The following is a 19,981-nucleotide window of genomic DNA, read 5'->3' on the forward strand; positions in this document are numbered from 1 at the left end:
AGAAATGAAGGCTATTCCACAAAATTGTTTGGGTGACCCCAAACTTTTGAACGGTAGTATATATATATATATATATATATATATATATATATATATAACATTTTGGAAACAATTTATAATGTCAAACTTTAGCCTGTAAGCCATAACTTCACCATCCACATCCGGGGTATGGCGGTAATGCACTTAATCAGCCTGAAACCGCCTTTAAACAAAAGAAGAAGAAGAAGAAGAACAAGCACGCTCAGTGTGACCGGAAGTAGCGTGCAGCTTCAGTTCCGGTTGTAATTGTGGTGTTTTTCTCAGCTTTGTCAGGAGGTGGCGGTTCCGATGGGCACAAATCTGGAGCGCAGCCCGCGGACACTACTGGTCTGTGAAAGGTCCAGTTTATTGGATGACAAGAACCGGCTTAGCGCCCAGGTGGAGCAGCAGCACTTTAATCACAAGGCAAGAAGCTTAGCATTAGCATTAGCATTGGTCGCAACTTCATCACTTTGATTGATTGATTGAAACTTTTATTAGTAGTTGCACAGTGAAGTACATATTCCGTACAATTGACCACTAAATGGTAACACCCGAATAAGTTTTTCAACTTGTTTAAGTCGGGGTCCACTTAAATGGATTCATGATATAGATATATACTATCAAAAATATACTATCATCATAATACAGTCATCACACAAGATAATCATCAGAGTATATACATTGAATTATTTACATTATTTACAATCACTTGGGCAGAACAGGGAAACTGACTATGTGCTCATTTTTGTCCGTCTATGTTTTTATAATTTACACGTGGGTAGAAACTATGCGTGTTGTTTTTCAGACTTGATCTTTTTTACATCACAGGTGACTGTGCTGCTGCCCGAGTGTGACTCCGCCCCCTCTCAACTGGATGTGGCATTGAAGAGTTTCCAAAGTTTCTATTTGATCCGGAAACTGCCGCTCTATGAACTGCTGAACAAAGACTTTCTACAGGCTGCTGTGTGCCAAGGTATGCTGTTGTCACATGACGTCACAACCAGGGCAGTGCATTAACAAGATGTGTGTTTCAGGAGGGGTGTTTGGCCTGTCATACAAGACTCGCATTGAGGAAGACAACTGTGTCTTCCTATTGCCAAATGGTAATGATGTTGTTGTTAAGGCAGATGTGCACGAGCATTACACTAATGGCGTCTCACTAATGTCTCGTGCGTGCAGGACGCCTGTGTCTTTCTTTGGACAAGGACTCCTACGAGCTGTTGGGGGTTGAAGGGAAAGCGTGGAAGTCAAAGTTGCCAAGATACGGTCTGACTCTGAATTGATTCTGGTGCATACAAACCATACTTGCCAAGCCTCCCGATTTTCCCGGGAGACTCCCGAATTTCAGTGCCCCTCCCGATATTCTCCCGTAGCAACCATTCTCCCGATTTCCACCCAGACAACAATATTGGTGGCGTGCCTTAAAGGCACTGCCTTTAGCGTCCTCTCTCACCTGAAAAGGAGACTATTATATATGTCTCCGTTATCCATAGGTTTATCTATAACCCATAAAGTAGGCAGGCACGGAGCTATTTCTCAGCGTGTGTTTATTCCAGCCGGCACGTTAATACACTGACACACAACATCCGGACTCCAATCATGCATTACTTCAAAACTACGGCAAGTAGTAATGTCCAAAAACATAACAGAGACGAAGAAGAGACATGGCGACGACGAGTAAGAAGAAAAAGTACGCTTGCAAGTTCCAAAATGATTGGAAAAAATAATTTCAGTTCATCCAGGACAGCTCGAAAAGGAAGGGGTATGCTGCCTGGACATTTTGTAGATCAGACTTCTCCATTGAACACGGTGGCCGAACGGATATACTCATTCATGAACGGATTATTTATATATATATAAGAAATACTTGAAAATATATACACCCCCCGCTGCCCCGTACCGGCCCCCCCGGAGGTCTCAAGGTTGGCAAGTATGATATAAACAGCATTAGCGTTAGCCTACCATGCTAACGCAATACTTATGTGTACTTTCAGTCATTACTGTTGATATGACTCTTGGTGAGCGGGGTTACCAGCGTCTACTCACAGGTCTGACGTCACGACTTCCATTAAAGATGGACTTCCTGTTGTCATGTCATTCAGGTGAGTTTCTTACCTGGAAAATGTATATTGTGTACTAATGCCAATACTAGAGATGTCCGATAATATCAAACTGACGATGTTATCGGCCGATAAATGCTTTAAAACGTAATATCTGGAATTATCGGTATCGGTTTCAAAAAGTAAAATTCATGACTTTTAAAAATGCCGCTGTACGGAGTGGTACACGGACGTAGGGAGAAGTACAGAGCGCCAATAAACCTTAAAGGCACTGCCTTTGTTTGTATCTACAACTTTTCACACACAAGTGAATGCAATGCATACTTGGTCAACAGCCATACAGGTCACACTGAGGGTAGCTGTATAAACAACTTTAACACTGTTAAAAATATGCGCCACACTGTGAACTCACACCAAACAAGAATGACAAAACACATTTCGGGAAAACATCCGCACCGTAACACAACAGAACAAATACCCGGAATCCCTTGCAGCACTAACTCTTCCAGAACACTACAATATACACCCCCCACCTCAACCTCCTCATGCTCTCTCAGGGAGAGCATGGCCCAAATTCCAAGCTGCTGTTTTGAGGCATGTTAAAAAAAATAATGCACTTTGTGACTTCAATAATAAATATGGCAGTGCCATGTTGGCATTTTTTTCCCGTAACTTGAGTTGATTTATTTTGGAAAACCTTGTTACATTGTTTAATGCATCCAGCGGGGCATCACAACAAAATTAGGCATAATAATGTGTTAATTCCACTACTGTATATATCTGTATCGGTTGATATCGGAATCGGTAATTAAAAGTTGGACAATATCAGAATATAGGCAAAAAAGCCATTATCGGACATCTCTAGCCAATTCCCATGGTACACAAGCAAAGTACTAATCTTAACCTTTTCACATAAAATGCTGATACATCCAAGAAATGTAAAGTTACAATGTGATTAAAGTTATTATTGGTATACAGGGGGTGGAGCCGTACTGCAGCCACTCCTTTCACGATATGATTGGTCCGAGCACACGCCGAAGGTCAGAAGTCAAACGCTGACACAACTGCCCTGTCCTGCCCTGCTGACCTCTGACCTGCAGTCATACGACCCATTCAGCTTGCTGGAGTGGCTCGGCGCTGTGGCCGCCGACGTAAGCTGGTGAGAAGGCGGTCTGCAGCCGATACGCGTCTTCCTGCCATGTGACATAATGACTTTTTTTTTTGTTGGGGTGGTCTTAGTGACAACAAGTCTGGCAGCTTCCTGTCCTCGTTGGCGTATCCAGAACCGACAAACACAACCGCTCAGAGCCTTAGCCTTTCTGTGTGCGGCCTGCTACTTCCTCGTGACATCCTGGCGCTCATTCAAGAGCTTAGGTAACCTCACAGCAGTCACCTCCCATCTCACGTCTAAATTGCTAATTAGCCCTGTGTCCTCACCTGTGCCACAGGCGTTACCTGGAGCGGCCCCACTCGATGTCCTGGGTGGCCATGACGGTTCATGGCTTCATTGATAATCTGCACGCGCATGGCGGACCTTTCTACACTCTGGTCCTCTTCCAAGACCAAACCTACTGCCTGCACATGGCCACGCCTACCACATGACCACACCTACTGCCTGCACATGGCCACGCCTACCACATGACCACACCTACTGCCTGCACATGGCCACGCCTAAACTGTGACCAAATGTTCCAATGGAACATAATGGGTCATAATTAAAGCATTAATGAGGTATCATTATTCCATCCATCTATTTTCTACCGCTTGTCCCTATAGGGGTCGCGGGGGTTGCTGGAGCCCATCCCAGCTGCATTTGGGTGGAAGGCGAGGTACACCCTGGACAAGTCGCCACCTCATGTTCTTTTAAAAAAAAAAAAAAATGCAACTAGAAGATCTGAAGTGTGGAATTACCCTGAATGGTTTATGGAAAGGGACTTGTGGCAGTTATTGAAAGTAGTGAGCATGTACAAATGTACAGGTGATGTGGTAGTGACAGACAAGTCCATATGGGCAACGCTAAACAGCACGTTGGTCCTCTCCATAGGAAATATGAGTACAACAAAAACATAAGTACTGCAGGAGGAAGTTTTTTTTTTCTTTCACCAAAGCACATCCATCTTAAAATAGCACAACAATAATACAGAAGAGTAACATGTTCACATTAATGGATATGTTTTTTAAAAAAACACAACTTGCTATGTTAAAGGTGTTTAATAAACATGTCAAGTGAATAAATAGTCCTTTCTTTCTTCACTCTTTGTTAATGCAAAATCCATTAATTTACATTAAAATATTTAATTGTAATTGATCCAAATCCACATAAATCTGAGTACAAAATGTCATCGTTTGACGGCACTAATAAAGACTAATTTGATGACCAAAAACTGCTGCACACATTTTACATTTGAAAAAGTTAGAAAATGGCTGAGACTTTCCAACATATTTAATCTGGTGGTTCATATAGTTTATCATAATTTAAAACTTGAGAACAAGTTGGTGTTTTTCTTAACGGTAGGGGTCAACGTCACTTCATGTCTTTTATCCACCAATCCATTTTCTACCGCTTGTCCCTCTCGCGGTGGGGGAGGGGTTGCTGGAGCCTATCCCAGCCGCACTCGCTTTCAGAAAAGATGAAAACATCATGTCTTGTTAAGGTTAGAGGAGATTAGGGCAAAAGGTTAAAGTTCACTCTCAGTAAAAGGCACAATGATATGGCATCCAAGTGAGTCTAGCATAGCCCGGGTCTGAACCAGGACAGGAGCACGCCCAAAAGTCAATTGGCCAGCAGTTTCCGTCAATTCTACCCAGTTCTAAGGACCTTCATGCTGGGCTGGAGGAAACTCAGGTGAACTAATGAGCTAGTTTAGCTCTTCTCACATACTGCAGTTTATTCTCCTACAATCAAGTTCTGCTCCTAAAAAGAGTCCTAGTAGAGCTCCGACTTTTTCTGCAGGTGCTTTAAGATGGCGTCGGTTCCCTGCGACGAGCCCCAAATTCTCTTCAAGGCCTCGCACTCACGCTCGTTGGTTTGCTCAAGAGCACTGCGGCTGGTGTTCCTCACCAGGGCTTTGGACTCACGCAAAACCTGCAGCCAGGAAGTGGAAGACATGTAGAAACAGCTTCCGTGCGAGCGTGTTGCGTGTGTACACATGACTCACAAGAGAGTCGACTGCCACCAGCTCTTTGATTCTCAACATCACTTCCTGTGTGAAGGTTCCCGTCCACAGAACCTGCGACACCAATCCTTTAGAACACGCCTCCTGAGCCGTCAACTTCCTGCCACTTAGAAGCAGCTCGTTAGCCTGCAAAGGCACAGAACATTCCCTGTATTAGCCTGGAGTGTCTGCTACGAGGTTAGCCTGGCATGGGTCGACCAACCGAAGGCGGGCCCATGATGCGGGGGAAGGTGAAGGAGGAGCAGGCGTCGGGGGTCTGTCCGTAAGACGTGTACGGCGTCTGGAACCAGGCCTTCTCGTTGGCCCAGACCACGTCACAGAGTGGCAAAATGGCAGCACCCAGGCCGACAGCCGGCCCGTTAACGGCAGCTACGATGGGTTTCCTGAACTGGATAAAAGTGTTCACGAATGTCCTGAGGAAGAGTAGGTCAGGTTAAAAGTTATTTGAATTTCATTGGATTTTTTTTTTTCAATAAATCCCCCTCCAAATGTTTTCATGCCTGTTTTTAACTACAGTCGCACTTAGTTTATCGCTCCTAATTTGTTCCGGATATGACTCTGGCAAATTAATTCCCGCAAAGTAGGAATAATTAATTATAAATCAAATATTTTCATGGTTAGGGCACAAAGAACCTGTTTATGACATTCTAGATACATTTTTCAACATTATGAGAGCCCTTTAGACATGAAGTAACATTTTAGTAACATATCTTACTCCAATGTAGTCCTGCTGCCTGAGGCTGAGCCAATCAGTAGCCACGATACTGAACAGCATGCACTGATTGGTTTGGTCTCCTCTTGTGGCCAATACTACTGTAGTATTTATATCTTAGGTGAACTAAGCCATTTTATGCTTGGAAATGCTTATTTTTTTAAAAGCAGCCTCAGAAACCTTGGGGTTGTGTTTGATCAGTCAATGTCTTTGGAGGGTCACTGTTGTCAATTGACCAAAAACTGCTTTTATCATCTCAGAAATATTTCTAAAGTGAGAAATTTGTTGTCAAAATTGGATCTCGAAATGATCATTCACGTGTTCATTTTGTCTCACATTGACTATTGCAATTCTCTTTTCAACAAGTCAACGCTAAAGAGGCTTCAGACTGTACAAAATGCAGCTGCCAGACGTTCGACCGGTGCACCCAAAACAGCCCACATCACCCCCGTTTTATCCAGTCTTCATTGGCTCCCAGATAAATTCCGCATTGAGTTTAAGATTTTAGTCCTGACTTTCCGTGCGTTGCATGGTGGGGCCCCGCAGTACATCACTGACTTGCTATGCCCCTACTCCTCAGGGCGCAGCCTCCGGTCTTCAGGCCAGGGTCTTCTAAAGATCCCAAAAACTTGTTTTAAAACCTGTGGACACCTGGCATTCCAGGCTATAGCTCCCAGACTCTGGAATAGTTTGCACCAGTCCCTCCGTGATCTTGACTGGGTTGACTTGACATTTTTAAGAAACATTTTAAACTTCTCTTTTTAGTAAAGCTTTTAGTTAATGCGCCTTTTAACTATAATTTTTAATCCACTTTGTATCCTTTTTATGATATTGCCTGTGTTGTTTTAATTGAATTGTTGTTTTACTTCAACTATGTTTTGTACAGCGCTTTGTGATTTTATCTGTGAAAAACACTTAATAAATCAAATTTACTTACTTACCTAATTTAGAATTTTTTTTTGAATATGCTTTTTTTTTTTAATAAGACATAAATCTGCAATATTTGGCGCACGATGTGGCGCGCGACGACTGTATTTGAATCAACAGCGACCCTGCTTGTGACAGGAAGTAGTGCACCATCCAGGAATGCGTCTCACCTGATGATTTCAGCCATTTTGATGCTCTCCTTCTTCCTGTCTTCCGTCAAACATTTGATGAAGCGCAGGAAGTCGAGGCCGCAGCAGAAGACGCTGCCGATGGCGCCCAACAACACCAGCTTGCTGTCGTCCGATGCCGCAGTCGCCATTGCGCTCTGGATCTCCTTCATCACCTGGATAACAAGGAGAAAATGACAAACAAACATACTTTGTGTGGAGGGAGGCGTGGCCTGCACACCTCAGGATTGAGGGCGTTGTTCTCCGAGCTCTTGGTGGACAACATGATGTGCGTGAAGCCATCTTGTTTCTTCACCACGATGTCGCGGTAGCGGTAGGCACTCTCGGTCTGCCGCACACTGAAGCGCAAACGCTTGTCAAAAGCGCAGCGCTCCTCCAGACGGCGCTTTGCTGTTGCGCCCGTCACCACGGTAACCGAGCTCTGCGGCCCAGACATCCTGCCAGCGGTAAGGGCCTCCATCATTCCCGAGGCGCCTAAGAGAATACAAAGCCGTGTGGGCGGGGCTTACATCCAATCATGTCGCACGAGAGGTAATGTTCCTTTTTGACCCTTCACTCCTACCTGTCCCACTAAGGGTGCACATGGCGCCAGGCGTGATGGGCAAGCGCGGCGTGGCCTGGGTGTTTTGGCAGCGTGACCTGATCCCCATGCGAGCACGCTCCTCCCCCGGGCCCAGCTGAATCCCGCTCGGTTGCTGGAGGGCGACCTCTGGGGCGACAGTATGGGCGTCACGGGCTCCAACGTCCAGACTGTGTGCCGCCTCGCTGGGGGAGTCCTCGGAGTCCAAGTGGCTATTCATGGGACTTTTGGGGACCAGGATCTTAATCCCGCTTTTGAAGAAGTCCAGGCTGCGCCGGGCGGGACCGACCAGATGTGCTGACATCGGACTCACAGACGAGTGTGACAGGTTGTTTAGTAAAGTGGAGGACCGACCCTCTGAGGTTTGATTCGGGCCCGTGATCAGAGGTTGGCTGGGGTCTGGGGGTGGGCCGCAGTGGGGTCTGGAGGCCGAGCCGCAAAGGTAGCTGCGGGTGGAGCGCAACAAGGTGGTGTTTCTCTGGCGCTGTACCTGCTGGCGATTAAATTCGTGCACGTACACCATGCAAGTGGACAGGTGACTCTCAGGTTCCCAGGTGTCACCCTCAGAGCTATATCCTCTCCACCTGACCAGGTACTCCACCCTCCCCTTTTTGCTCTTCCTCTTATCCACGATCTTCTCCACCTGAGGCAGACGACAGCTCATTTACGACACATTACGTAATACACATTGACAAAATTCGAACGTCACTTTTTCCTTTTACCAAATGTACCTAATATTTAATTAGCTTCAGTGTAGACTTTTGACAAACTGTCCACAACTATGAGCAGAAATTACTTTAGAAGATGCTTCGAACAAAGTAGTCACTCAAGCACACACATAAACCTTCGTGAGGTTTTATAACTTGAACGTTAGCATGTTAGCATCACCTCGTAAAAGTCTTCCGTCGCCATGGAGACGGATCGAAAGAGCCAACAACTTCGTCGGACGTCTTCAGGCGGTCGGAACCATCAAAAGAAGGCGGTGGTTCCGTTCTTTTTTACCTGGTGAACGTCACGATGATGACTTTCTTTCCCGCACGCAACTAGCCGTTAGCCGTTAGCTATTTGACTTTCGACTACAGGAAGCCTATGTGCGGACTGATCTTCACAATAAAAGCACGGAGTGAACGGAAACAGGGACTTTTTAACACTCAATTATGTTCTAACTTTAATTGTAAATTACAAACATAACATGAAATTAAATATACCATGCAGAGGATTAAATATCCACATAAGTAAACTAAACTAACAGCACGTTGTTGACAGCCCACACTAACACCGTACTAAATCATACTTGCCAACCTTGAGACCTCCAATATCGGGAAGTGGGGGGCGTGGTTAGGGGCGTGGTTAAGAGGAGAGTATATTTACAGCTAAAATTCACCAACTCAAGTATTTCATATATATATATATATATATATATATATATATATATATATATATATATATATATATATATATATATATACATATATATATATATATATATATATATATATATATATATATATATATATATATATATATATATATATATATATATATGTATATATATATATATATATACATACATATATATATATATACATATATATATATATATATATATATATATATATATATATATATATATATATATATATATATATATATATATATATATATATATATACAGTGGGGCAAAAAAGTATTTAGTCAGCCACCCATTGACAATCAATGGGTGGCTGACTAAATACTTTTTTGCCCCACTGTATATATATATATAAATACTTGACTTTCAGTGAATTCTAGCTATATATATATATATATATATATATATATATATATATATATATATATATATATATATATATATATATATATATATATATATATATATATATATATATATATGTGTGTGTGTGACGGTCCACAACTGTATGTGGCAAAATGCAGCTCCACACTGCTGTCGCTTCAACATATCACTGGCACCAGGTGGATTATGAATTTCTTTTATTACAGTGTCCTGCAAAACAGTGCAAATTGTGAGACTGTGAGTCCACTTGGGTCACGGGATTATCAATTGGAAGGCGTCACAGTTCTGAGCACTTCCCGCAGGTAAAGTACATACCACTTCTCGCCAGCAACAGGCGCTGTTGCAACACTTCATTCATAATTTAATCAAGCATAATGAACGTCTGTTTCTACACCGTTACATATATATATATATATATATATATATATATATATATATTGATTTTATTATATAAATAAAAGAAATACTTGAATTTTAGTGTTCATTTATTTATACATATACACACACACACACAACACTCATCTACTCATTGTCAAAAGTCAAAGTCAAAGTCAGCTTTATTGTCAAACAACTGTTTGTACAGGACATACAGGTGGACGAAATTACGTTCCTCTCACATCCACGGTGTCTATAAATATAAAGTGTAAAAGAAGAATAAAAAAGACAACAATTTAAACAGTCGCATGAGGGGGGGGGAAAATATACAGGGGAAGAAGATATTACCAGAATATCTATAATATCTATCTACTTGAAAGTACAATGCTTTGTTAAGGGTTGAATTGTCCATCCTCTTTCTATTCTCTGTCACTATTTTTCTAACCATGCTGAACACCCTCTCTGATGATGCATTGCTGTGTGGCAGCACAAAAGTGCTTTCATCAAATGCACGAGAGTGTGGAATCTTCCATCTCTCCCTAGCATGGCCCAAAACCGGTCAATCCTTGCTTCCTGGGGAAGATCTTCCCTGGCAAGCAATTGGTACTCCAGTACTTGTACCCGGAGGCTGGTCAGGTCCAATCGCAGCTGCGGCAGACTTTTTTTGGGGGGGGGCGTGGCCTCCAGCTCCGGCTGAATACCGGGAGTTTGTCGGGAGAAAATCTCTGTCGGGAGGTTGTCGGGAGAGGCGCTGAATATCGGAATTCTCCCGCTAAAAACGGGAGGGTTGGCAAGTATGTACTAAATTAAGGAACACCTCCAGGCAACTTCAACCCCAAACTAACACCCTCCCTTCCACATCCTACCTCCCCGGATTGTAAATAATCAAATGTAAATAATCAAATGTAGATACTTATTCTTATGCTTTCTGATCTCTCTCTCTATGTCCACTACTTGCTGTACATATCCTACCAAGTCAGTCCTACACTGTTCCAATTAATGTCCATTATATGATAATGCAATTGTTGATGACTGAAGTGTTTATATCAACCAAACCTAACCCCCCACATCCCACACACCGTATTGTAAATAATGTAAATAATTCAATACTCTGATGATTATCTTGTGTGATGACTGTATTATGACGATAGTATATCATGAATCAATTGCATGGACCCCGACTTAAACAAGTTGAAAAACGTATTCGGGTGTTACCATTTAGTGGTCAATTGTACGGAATATACTGTACTGTGCTAATAAAAGTTTCAATCAATCAATCAAAAAAAAAAAAATGACTCACCTAAAAACCGTGGACCCTGACTTAAACAAGTTGAAAAACGTATTCGGGTGTTATACCATTTAGTGGTCAATTGTACGGAGTATGTACTGAACTGTGCAATCTACTAATAAAAGTTTCAATCAATCAATCAATCAAAACCGTTATCAAGCTATTGAGTGGATGGTGATGGTGAGACGCCTAAAAGTGTCCGAAAAATAATATGATTGAGAAAAAGTTTAGATAGAACAAAAAAAAACGGTTCATTATGAAGGAAAACAATACTCCTTGATAACAAATTAAAGGAAATTTTAACTATGCAAAAGTTCACACATCACTGAAGGAGTTTATTTCTGGAAAACTTGATGAATAAATGAAAAGTTATTTTGTAATAAACTTGTGTCATTGTGTAAAAGTGGATGAAGTAGATAAAAATGCATATTCTTATGGCTTCTGAAAGAAATGACATCATTTTACTGTGTGTCACAAATATAATCAATTAACCACTGGAGAAGCAGCCTTTAAGTACAAATAGATAAACAAATGGGCCTGTTTGTCAGATAATTCCTGAAGCTGCCACACAGGTTCATGAATGAACAAAATAAATATGTTTAATTGCGAAATAATTAAATTGTGAAATAATTTGCGCACCTTTAGTAGCACAGCTAAAAGTACAGGGGAATTTTGCATTATGTAAATATACCCTGTTCCATATGTTATTATATTTGGATTCAATTACTTGTAGTACCGGGAAGTCTTACTTTAGCCTCTTTATTCTCTTTTATTTGTGATGTTGATTGCTCAACCCTGTGAATGTCTGCAATGCTGAAATGTGTTGAAACTTGGAAGGGCGTCAGGTTTGTATATTGTCAGTATTTGTTTGTGTGTTCGGTTGTTCAATAATAATTAAAAAAAAACTTAACACAAGTCATTATTTCCTAAAACTAATTAACCAGTACTTTCTGCTCCATAGTCAATTGTTAGATGTACTTATTATTTCATACTTTAAATTACAATGTCAGGAAACTATATATCTTGGCAAACCAACTTTCTGAACTTGTTGATCAATTTTTAAAAAAAAGACAAAATTCTTAATGTTCCACGCGGTTGTTAACTAAAAATCGAAAAGCGAGATGATTAATCCTTTTAAACTTGGATTGTCTTGTCCAGGGTGTAGACCGCCTTCCGCCCGAATGCAGCTGAAATAGGCTACAGCACCCCCCGCCACCCCAAAAGGGACAAGCGGTAGAAAATGGATGGATGGATGTTGTAGAACGGTGTTTTTCAACCACTGTGCCGCGGCACACTAGTGTGCCGTGAGATACCGTCTGGTGTGCCGCGGGAGATTATGCAGTTTCAACTGTTTGGGTTAAAACTATTTTTTGCAAACCAGTAATTATAATCCGCAAATATTGTGCTTATGTTGAGTGTCGGTGCTGTCTAGAACTCGGCAGAATAACCATGTCATTCTCCTCAATATCAGTAGGTGGAAGCTGGTAGCTAATTGCTTTGTAGATGTCGGGAACATGGTTTGTCGTGATCACAATATGCAGGCGGCAGCGGGAGGCAGTGTGCAGGTAAAAAGGTATCTAATGCTTAAACCAAAAATAAACAAAAGGTGAGTGCCCCGAAGAAAAGGCATTAAAGCTTAGGGATGGCTATGTAGAATGAAACTAAAACTGAACCGGCGTCAAAGTAAACAAAAACAGAATGCTGGACGACAGCAAAAACTTACAGCGTGTGGAGCAGAGACGGTGTCCACAAAGTATACGTCCGTACATGACATGACAACAATGTCATGCCGCTCTTGAAAAAGAGATTTTAATCTCAATGAGTCTTCACCTGGTTAAATAAAGGAAATTGATTAATGTCCACACAAAAAAAGATAGCAACAACTTAAATATTCTTGATTGCGAAAACAAAGCAGGTGCGGGGAATAGCGCTCAAAGGAAGACATGAAAGTGCAACAGGAAAAGCCACTAAAAAAGGAGCGCAAGACAAGAACTAAAACACGACGCACAGGTAAACACCAAAAAACTCAAAATAAGTCACGGTGTGATGTCACAGGTGGTGACAGCTAGTACGCCTACTTTGAGACAAGAGCTGATGGTTGGTTATGGTTTGAATTCATATCCAACAATTGCGACAACGACTTTTTATTGCTAGTTTCATTTTTTAATGATTTCTGTTGGTGGAGTGCCTCCAGATTTTTTCAATGAAAAAAATGCGCCTCGACTTAAAAAAGGTTGAAAAACGCTGTTGGAGAAAATACACTGCTTTTCACTTCTGCCTGTTGGGGGCAGCACTGGCAAACAAACGTTTACTTAAAGGCAGAAGAAGAATATATCAGCAGTAGAAGAAGACAAAGATGACGAAACAACAACAACGGAATACCGACTTCACAAAAGTCAGGGACACTTTGAATGTTTTGTAATCAACTTTTATATAAATATTTCATGTCATTAAAGTTTTCGCTAGCATATTAGCATCAGCACAGCCTTGTTAGCATTTCCCCATTAGCACCGTTGTAGCCTGATCGCGTGTGTAGACTTCATGTGACAATTTTTTTAAATCAACCATTGGCTTAGACCTCCATCTTTACTCCGTTTTTCGTCAGTGACATCAGGCAGAACAATGTCACCCTACAGGGTCAAAGGGCACGACATCCAGCACACGTCACAGACGGAACCTGCGGCCGGCGGTGACGTCACCAATTCAAGTTGGAAGCAACGTTACCGTGACGTCAGTCCCGTAACGGTACAGCTGAGCGGCGGTGCCGTAAGAGCCAGTCTGTACTGTGACATTATTGATGGCCTCAGTGGCCTGGCGGAATCCTTCCTGGTGGAGATTTACCGCTGTAAGCTTTGCCAGTTCACCTGCGACCTGAAGACCACCATCAGCAGCCACCTGCTGCTCAGGCACCACCCCCCTTCCCTCACTTCACTGGCCTGCATGGACCGGGCCGAGGAGGCGGGGCTTCGGCAGGCTGCCTTGGTCTACCCGCTGGACCTGGCAGAGGCCAAACAAAGTGAGGACGATGAGGACTTCCTGCTCTACAACATGCTGGACAACATGAGCCCGCCCACCTGTGACGTCATCAGCACTGAGGGAGGGCTGCAGGTAACACGCGCGCACAAAATATACGTCACGTGACATCATCTAACCGAGTGGCCGTGTTTTTCCCGCAGGTTAGCCGCCTGTTTGAGGATGACGAGTCCATCTTCTCTCTGAAAAGGATGCCTGAGGACCTACCTGGTGCCACCGACACCCCCGGCACTCAGGAGGAAATGGCGCAGTCCGCCCACCTGAAGACGCTCGGACTGTGCCGCATCACCGCCGCCCGTACGCCTTTGCCTCCCGTTTCTGTCCAACTGCATCTGGCTGATGACTCGGACCAGCTGCCGCGCACGGACGCCCGGAAAGACGCCAAGAGACGGCGTCTGTCGTGTCCCGTGAAGCTGCCGTCCAGGCGGCTGATGGACGCGCATGACAAGTGTCACAAGTCATCAAGTGGCACCGCGTGCTGCAAACTGACACCTAATAGGTGGGTGGAACTAAGGCCTGATTGGAGGAAGCGCCGCAGGAGGAAGGAGGAGAAAACAGAAGAGGACTGTTCAAAAGACGAGAACGCAGGTGAAAATCTCTCGGAAAGTAAAATAGATCTGTGATCAATAAGTATTAATATTTACATGTCTTCTGCAGATAAAAGTCAACCTTTGATTGGATCAGCTGACAGCAGGAAAAAGAAGAAGAGGCACCCAGACAGGTGATGATTGACAGCTGTGACATCATCCCTGCGGCTGACTCACTTTTTTGGACTTGTCGTCACAGCGACTCGTCGGCGACACCGAAAGAAGACGACGAAAAAGACGAAGACGAAGAAGAAGAGTCGTCCGGTTTCATCTGCTCGCTTTGTCACAGGTGGCGTCATTACCCACTGTCCCCCACCCCGCATCTTGACGTGGACCAATCGGAGAAGTTTTTGTTCCCTTCACAGGAAGTTCTCTAGCAAAGTGACACTGCAGCGCCACCTGGGGGTCCACAGTGGAGACAAACCTTTCTCATGTCCTCACTGTTCTTATAGGAGCCGACTGAAGGAATCTCTTCTGCAACACATCAGGACACACACAGGTCTCATACACACACACACACACACACACACAAGCTAAGTTGACATGAGCTGCTGACACTGATTGTGTGTGTGTGTGTGTGTGTGTGTTGCATGTGTAGGTGAGAAGCCGTACAAGTGTGCTGAGTGTTCATATGCGTCCATTGATCGCAGTTCTCTGCTGCGACACTCCAGAACTCACAGCCTCGAGAAACCTTACAAGTGTCAACACTGTGACTACCGCAGGTAAGACATTTACGCACACACACACACACACCGTATACCAGCATTTTTATTTTTATTTTTATTGCTAGTATCCAGAAGAAAAGTTTGGATCTTCACGCCCGGCGCCATCACACCGGAGAGACGTTTCCATGCCAACAGTGTGAGTATTCCAGTCCTGACCGCCAGCTGCTTCTGCGACACACACGCAGACGCCACGCCCCCTCCCAGAGAAAGTCGTCCAATCTGTTTTGAGTGCCAGCTGGTTTGGACTTACAAGACAATGCGACAAAGACGGAATCATGTTATTCAAAATGGATGAAATAACGCATAAGAAGACTTTATAAGTGTCCTAGTCAGCTTTGTGTTTGACGTGGGCTCATCAAAAGTTCCTAAAAGACTTCCCCAAAGTGTCAGTGTGTCGGGTAAGATAAATTGTTATAGGCTATATTTTTTTTTTTTACTATATTTTTTCAATAAATTTATAGAAAACAAGAAAATTCCGCTTTCGGGCTTTTATCCTTAAAATTTATTTGGCAAGTCTGACATGACGTATTTGTCACAATATGTCACAGTTTCAAAGATTTTACATAAATATATGTTTTGGTCAATTCAAAGGACATTTGTACTACACTGAAATCCTCATGTAGTATAAAGTTCTGTCAATTTTATTTTCATACTAATTCACAATTTTTTGCGCCTCACAATACAAAGGCCCTGAGTAGTCATGAGTTCAATCTCGGGCTCGGGATCTTTCTGCGTGGAGTTTGCATGTTATTCCCATGACTGCGTGGGTTCCCTCCGGGTTCTCTGGCTTCCTCCCACCGCCAAAAAGATGCACCTGAGGATAGGTTGATTGGCAACACTAAAATTGGCCCTAGTGTGTGAATGTGAGTGTGAATGTTGTCTGTCTATCTGTGTTGGCCCTGCGATGAGGTGGCGACCTGTCCAGGGTGTACCCCGCCTTCCGCCTGAATGCAGCTGAGATAGGCTCCAGCAACCCCCGTGACCCCAAAAGGGACAAGCGGTAGAAAATGGATGGATGGATGGATGGATGGATGTCACAGTTTCAAAGATTTTACATAAATATATGTTTTGGTCAATTCAAAGTACATTTGTTCTACACTGAAATCCTCATGTAGTATAAAGTCCTGTCAATTTTATTTTCATACTAATTCACAACCGAAGTTATGTGTTAGCACTTTACAAGTGGAGAAGGTTTAGAAGCATTTACACAGAACCAATTGAACCCCACATGTGCAAGCACTTGGCGACAGGGGCAAGTACAAACCACAACAGACAGCTTTGAGTAGAATCACTACCGTCACCACGCAGCTCCACCACCAACAATAACATACTGTAAATGTGAGGTGCCGGCTGCAGCTCCAGAAGCAGAGAGCACCTTGTGTTAGTTTGAGTAGTGTAAATAACATAGAAACATCAAGGTAATGGCGATAATGTAAATATGACTTTGTTACAAAACAGCACTTCGCCTGTCATGCACTCTCTTGACTACTGCTGTGATTCACGTCACATCCCGTTGTTGCCTCAGATTCAAGCCCATGGTGGGCAAACAAGAAGTCAAGTGAAATTGGAGTGAAAATGTCACATGCATGCAATGTTCTCGCCCGTGGAAATGTTTACAATAGGGATTTTGGTGAAAGTTATTCAAGAGTTCCTAACATAAAGAGAAAATAGTTATAATAGAAAGGTTGCTGCTGTGTTGAACATGTCGCTCTCTTTGATGGGACCAAAATAAACTATACAATCCTCCTTATGAATGATTTAGTTGTATTATTTGCCATTTGTGTATATTTTATTTAGGAAATACAATTTGGGTGTTGTTGTTGCATATATGATGCAATATTTAGCCTTAAAAGCATCGCTAGGTAGCGTTATAAATGACATTAATAAATCTCCCATATGCTGCATAGTCAACAAACTCCAAGTTTAAACCTCAAGTCTGAGTTGATTTGCCCTATGATGGTTAACTCTGAGTGTTGGGTTGCAGAACAGCTAAACAGAGTTAGTTCAATCAATCCTGAGTATGCTTACTCTGAGTTCAGACCACAATAAAAAAAAACATGATCGATGGAGCGCTGATTTTATGATTCACGAGAGCAATTTGGGACAGAAAAGGCTGTCTTTTTTTACCCAGCTGGAACTGAAAGTATTCATTAGGGCTGTGAATCTTTGGGTGTCCCACGATTCGATTCAATATCGACTTGGGGTCACGATTCGATTCAAAATCAATTTTTTTTTTTCAATTCAACACGATTCTCGATTCAAAAACGATTTTTTTCCCAGATTCAAAACGATTCTCTATTCATTCAATATAGGATTTCAGCAGGATCTACCCCAGTCTGCTGACATGCAAGCAGAGTAGATTTTTGTAAAAAGCTTTCATAATTGTAAAGGACAATGTTTTATCAACTGATTGCAATAATGTAAATTTGTTTTAACTATTAAATGAACCAAAAATATGACTTATTTTATCTTTGGAAAATATTGGACACAGTGTGTTGTCAAGCTTATGAGATGCGATGCAAGTGTAAGCCACTGTGACACTATGTTCATTTATTTTTATTTTTTATAAATGTCTAATGATAATGTCAATGAGGGATTTTTAATCACTGCTATGTTGAAATTGTAACTAATATTGATACTGTTGTTGATAATATTCATTTTTGTTTCACTACTTTTGGTTTGTTCTGTGTCGTGTTTGTGTCTCCTCTCAATTGCTCTGTTTATTGCAGTTCTGAGTGTTGCTGGGTCGGGTTTGGTTTTGGAATTGGATTGCATTGTTATGGTATTGCTGTGTATTGTTTTGTTGGATTGATTAATGAAAAAAATAAAAATAAATTAATTTAAAAAAAATAAAAATAAAAAAAATAGATTTTTAAAAAAATGAGAATCGATACTGAATCGCACAACGTGAGAATCGCGATTCGAATTCAAATCGATTTTTTACCACACCCCTAGTATTCATGTTTGATTATGGCATGAACTGCCAAAGTTGTAAAACATTATTATTTTACTTTAGGTGCAATCCCACTGGTAAAACTAATACATATGGAGGCATCTGAAAATTATGTACTTTATTATATGTACTTAATTATTTTTGACATGTAAAGTCAATTCAAAGTAAATATCATTTGTGACCGCAACAGCAAGTTTGCTTTTATTTTGAAATATGTGCTTTTATTGTGATTTTAACCAGAAGTTGTGCTGTAGCCTGTTAGCTCCGGTAGTTTGAGCGATATGGCCAGTAGTAGATGTCGTCAGGTTGCATTTGTGCACTCGTAAATTAAAAAGGGAGGAAAAGGTTAAGAAGACATTACAATAAAATAAATATAACTAGTCTGGCATATGTATCACTGATTTCCGAGCATCATTTTATTTTGTAAAACGGTTTTGTACTTCCTGTCCGATAATCTGAGATGAGAAGATTAGCCTATTTAATTGTCTTAATCTGATCAACATGTCTGACAAGAAGACACTCGTGCTCTCAGGTGCGTTTTGTTTTATGTTCACTCCTTCTGTACTGGAAAGAAAAAAAAGTATTATCTTGCATTTTGACATGAATAAGATGAATATTGTTCTGATGTTTCTTGTGTGTTATTAGCGTTTCTGCTGTGTGCGTCCGTCACGTCGGTTTGGACCTTCGTGGAGGAACTTGATGACTCGTGAGTTCATGTTCTGGTGGGGTATTCCAGAAAGCAAGTTTTGCAAAAAATTCTGAAATAAAGGGGGACATTTAGGGATTTCCCAAAAACAGACATGTAAATCAAACTGAGATCAGTTACCAATGGTAACTTTTTTTTAAAAAACAAAACCCGAGTCTCCCCCTTCTGATAAACATGAAGCACATTGTCAGACATGATGTCTCTAGTATACTTATAACCAGTAAATGTTAAAATAATTCATATTGGAAGATGATTTGGGGGCCGTGGTTGGTAAATTAAATCCATCCATCCATTAATTTTTACTGGTTGTGCCACTCAAGGTCAATTCTATCCCTGCAGCTGCACTCGGGCGGAAGAAAGGTACGCCATTTGGTTATAATACTGCCCAAAAATATATTTTTAGTAAAAAAAAATCATTGATTTTAGATACTTAATATTAATTTGATTTTTTTGGATTAAAACACATTATCATTTAATAAAGATATTTTTTAAAATTATTTTTTATTATTGTAACACAGTGGTGGGCCGTCAGGGCCAGCAAGGCCTTCTCTGCTGGCCTAACATAACCAGAAATCAAGATCATAATTAAAGATAAAAGTCGTTTTTTAAGTACTTTCCCTAAATATTTAAAAGTATTCATATTCTCTTTATGTCATATTATGCGCCTTCCGGTGCACTGCAAAAAGTCAGTGTTCAAAAACAAGGGAAAACAAATACAAAAATTAGAGGTATTTTATTTGAACTAAGCAAAATTATCTGCCAATAGAACAAGAAAATTCAGCTTGTCAAGACTTTCCAAAACAAGTAAAATTAGCTAACCTCAATGAACCCAAAAATACCTTAAAATAAGTATAT

The 19,981-nt window shown here is 41.7% G+C and overlaps 4 protein-coding genes across 5 annotated transcripts in view; 3 read left to right on the forward strand and 1 right to left on the reverse strand.

Annotated features, from left to right (window-relative positions):
* The first annotated feature begins 232 nt into the window (after positions 1-232).
* On the forward strand, positions 233-4,322 carry rpp40 (ribonuclease P/MRP 40 subunit). Its single transcript, XM_062022903.1, has 8 exons — positions 233-444; positions 850-994; positions 1,056-1,124; positions 1,201-1,287; positions 2,016-2,123; positions 3,060-3,240; positions 3,321-3,455; positions 3,530-4,322. Exons 1-8 carry the CDS (start codon positions 328-330, stop codon positions 3,681-3,683), a joined length of 996 nt encoding a protein of 331 aa, XP_061878887.1. The 5' UTR covers positions 233-327; the 3' UTR covers positions 3,684-4,322.
* On the reverse strand, positions 4,204-8,948 carry cdyl (chromodomain protein, Y-like). Its single transcript, XM_062022902.1, has 7 exons — positions 8,553-8,948; positions 7,647-8,307; positions 7,305-7,558; positions 7,067-7,239; positions 5,460-5,670; positions 5,240-5,383; positions 4,204-5,166 (listed from the first exon to the last, which is right to left on the reverse strand). The coding sequence occupies exons 1-7, from the start codon at positions 8,574-8,576 to the stop codon at positions 5,008-5,010; spliced, it is 1,626 nt and encodes a 541-aa protein (XP_061878886.1). The 5' UTR covers positions 8,577-8,948; the 3' UTR covers positions 4,204-5,007.
* A 4,500-nt stretch (positions 8,949-13,448) lies between these two features.
* si:dkey-154p10.3 (zinc finger protein 2) lies at positions 13,449-17,530 on the forward strand. 2 transcript variants are annotated; one of them, XM_062022905.1, is made up of 7 exons: positions 13,449-14,230; positions 14,299-14,743; positions 14,813-14,876; positions 14,942-15,031; positions 15,108-15,241; positions 15,414-15,464; positions 15,533-17,530. In XM_062022905.1, the coding sequence occupies exons 1-7, from the start codon at positions 13,745-13,747 to the stop codon at positions 15,760-15,762; spliced, it is 1,500 nt and encodes a 499-aa protein (XP_061878889.1). In that variant the 5' UTR covers positions 13,449-13,744; the 3' UTR covers positions 15,763-17,530. The 2 variants fall into 2 exon arrangements, with proteins under 2 accessions (XP_061878889.1, XP_061878888.1); XM_062022904.1 differs by having other exon boundaries at positions 15,341-15,464; positions 15,533-17,528.
* Positions 17,531-18,781: 1,251 nt separating this feature from the next.
* Positions 18,782-19,981, forward strand: part of LOC133630993 (protein disulfide-isomerase TMX3-like) — a 9,984-nt gene continuing 8,784 nt past the window's right edge. The window contains exons 1-2 of the mRNA XM_062022906.1: positions 18,782-18,952; positions 19,066-19,126. Of these exons, the coding sequence (XP_061878890.1) occupies positions 18,922-18,952; positions 19,066-19,126 (92 nt within the window). The 5' untranslated portion in view covers positions 18,782-18,921. The remainder of the gene's footprint in view (positions 18,953-19,065; positions 19,127-19,981) is intronic.

This window comes from Entelurus aequoreus, linkage group LG16, assembly GCF_033978785.1.
Source record: "Entelurus aequoreus isolate RoL-2023_Sb linkage group LG16, RoL_Eaeq_v1.1, whole genome shotgun sequence".
NCBI classification, from domain to species: Eukaryota; Metazoa; Chordata; class Actinopteri; order Syngnathiformes; family Syngnathidae; genus Entelurus; species Entelurus aequoreus.

Coding starts and splice junctions, on each gene's coding strand:
- rpp40 (XM_062022903.1), top strand. CDS start 328: ATGGGCACAAATCTGGAGCGCAGCCCGCGGACACTACTGGTCTGTGAA. Junction 995..1,055: donor ACAGGCTGCTGTGTGCCAAG/GTATGCTGTTGT, acceptor TGTGTGTTTCAG/GAGGGGTGTTTGGCCTGTCA. Junction 1,125..1,200: donor TGTCTTCCTATTGCCAAATG/GTAATGATGTTG, acceptor TCGTGCGTGCAG/GACGCCTGTGTCTTTCTTTG.
- cdyl (XM_062022902.1), bottom strand. CDS start 8,576: ATGGCGACGGAAGACTTTTACGAG. Junction 8,308..8,552: donor CGACGGAAGACTTTTACGAG/GTGATGCTAACA, acceptor CGTCTGCCTCAG/GTGGAGAAGATCGTGGATAA. Junction 7,559..7,646: donor GTGCACCCTTAGTGGGACAG/GTAGGAGTGAAG, acceptor GTATTCTCTTAG/GCGCCTCGGGAATGATGGAG.
- si:dkey-154p10.3 (XM_062022904.1), top strand. CDS start 13,745: ATGTCACCCTACAGGGTCAAAGGGCACGACATCCAGCACACGTCACAG. Junction 15,032..15,107: donor ATCTGCTCGCTTTGTCACAG/GTGGCGTCATTA, acceptor TTCCCTTCACAG/GAAGTTCTCTAGCAAAGTGA. Junction 15,242..15,340: donor ACACATCAGGACACACACAG/GTCTCATACACA, acceptor TTGCATGTGTAG/GTGAGAAGCCGTACAAGTGT.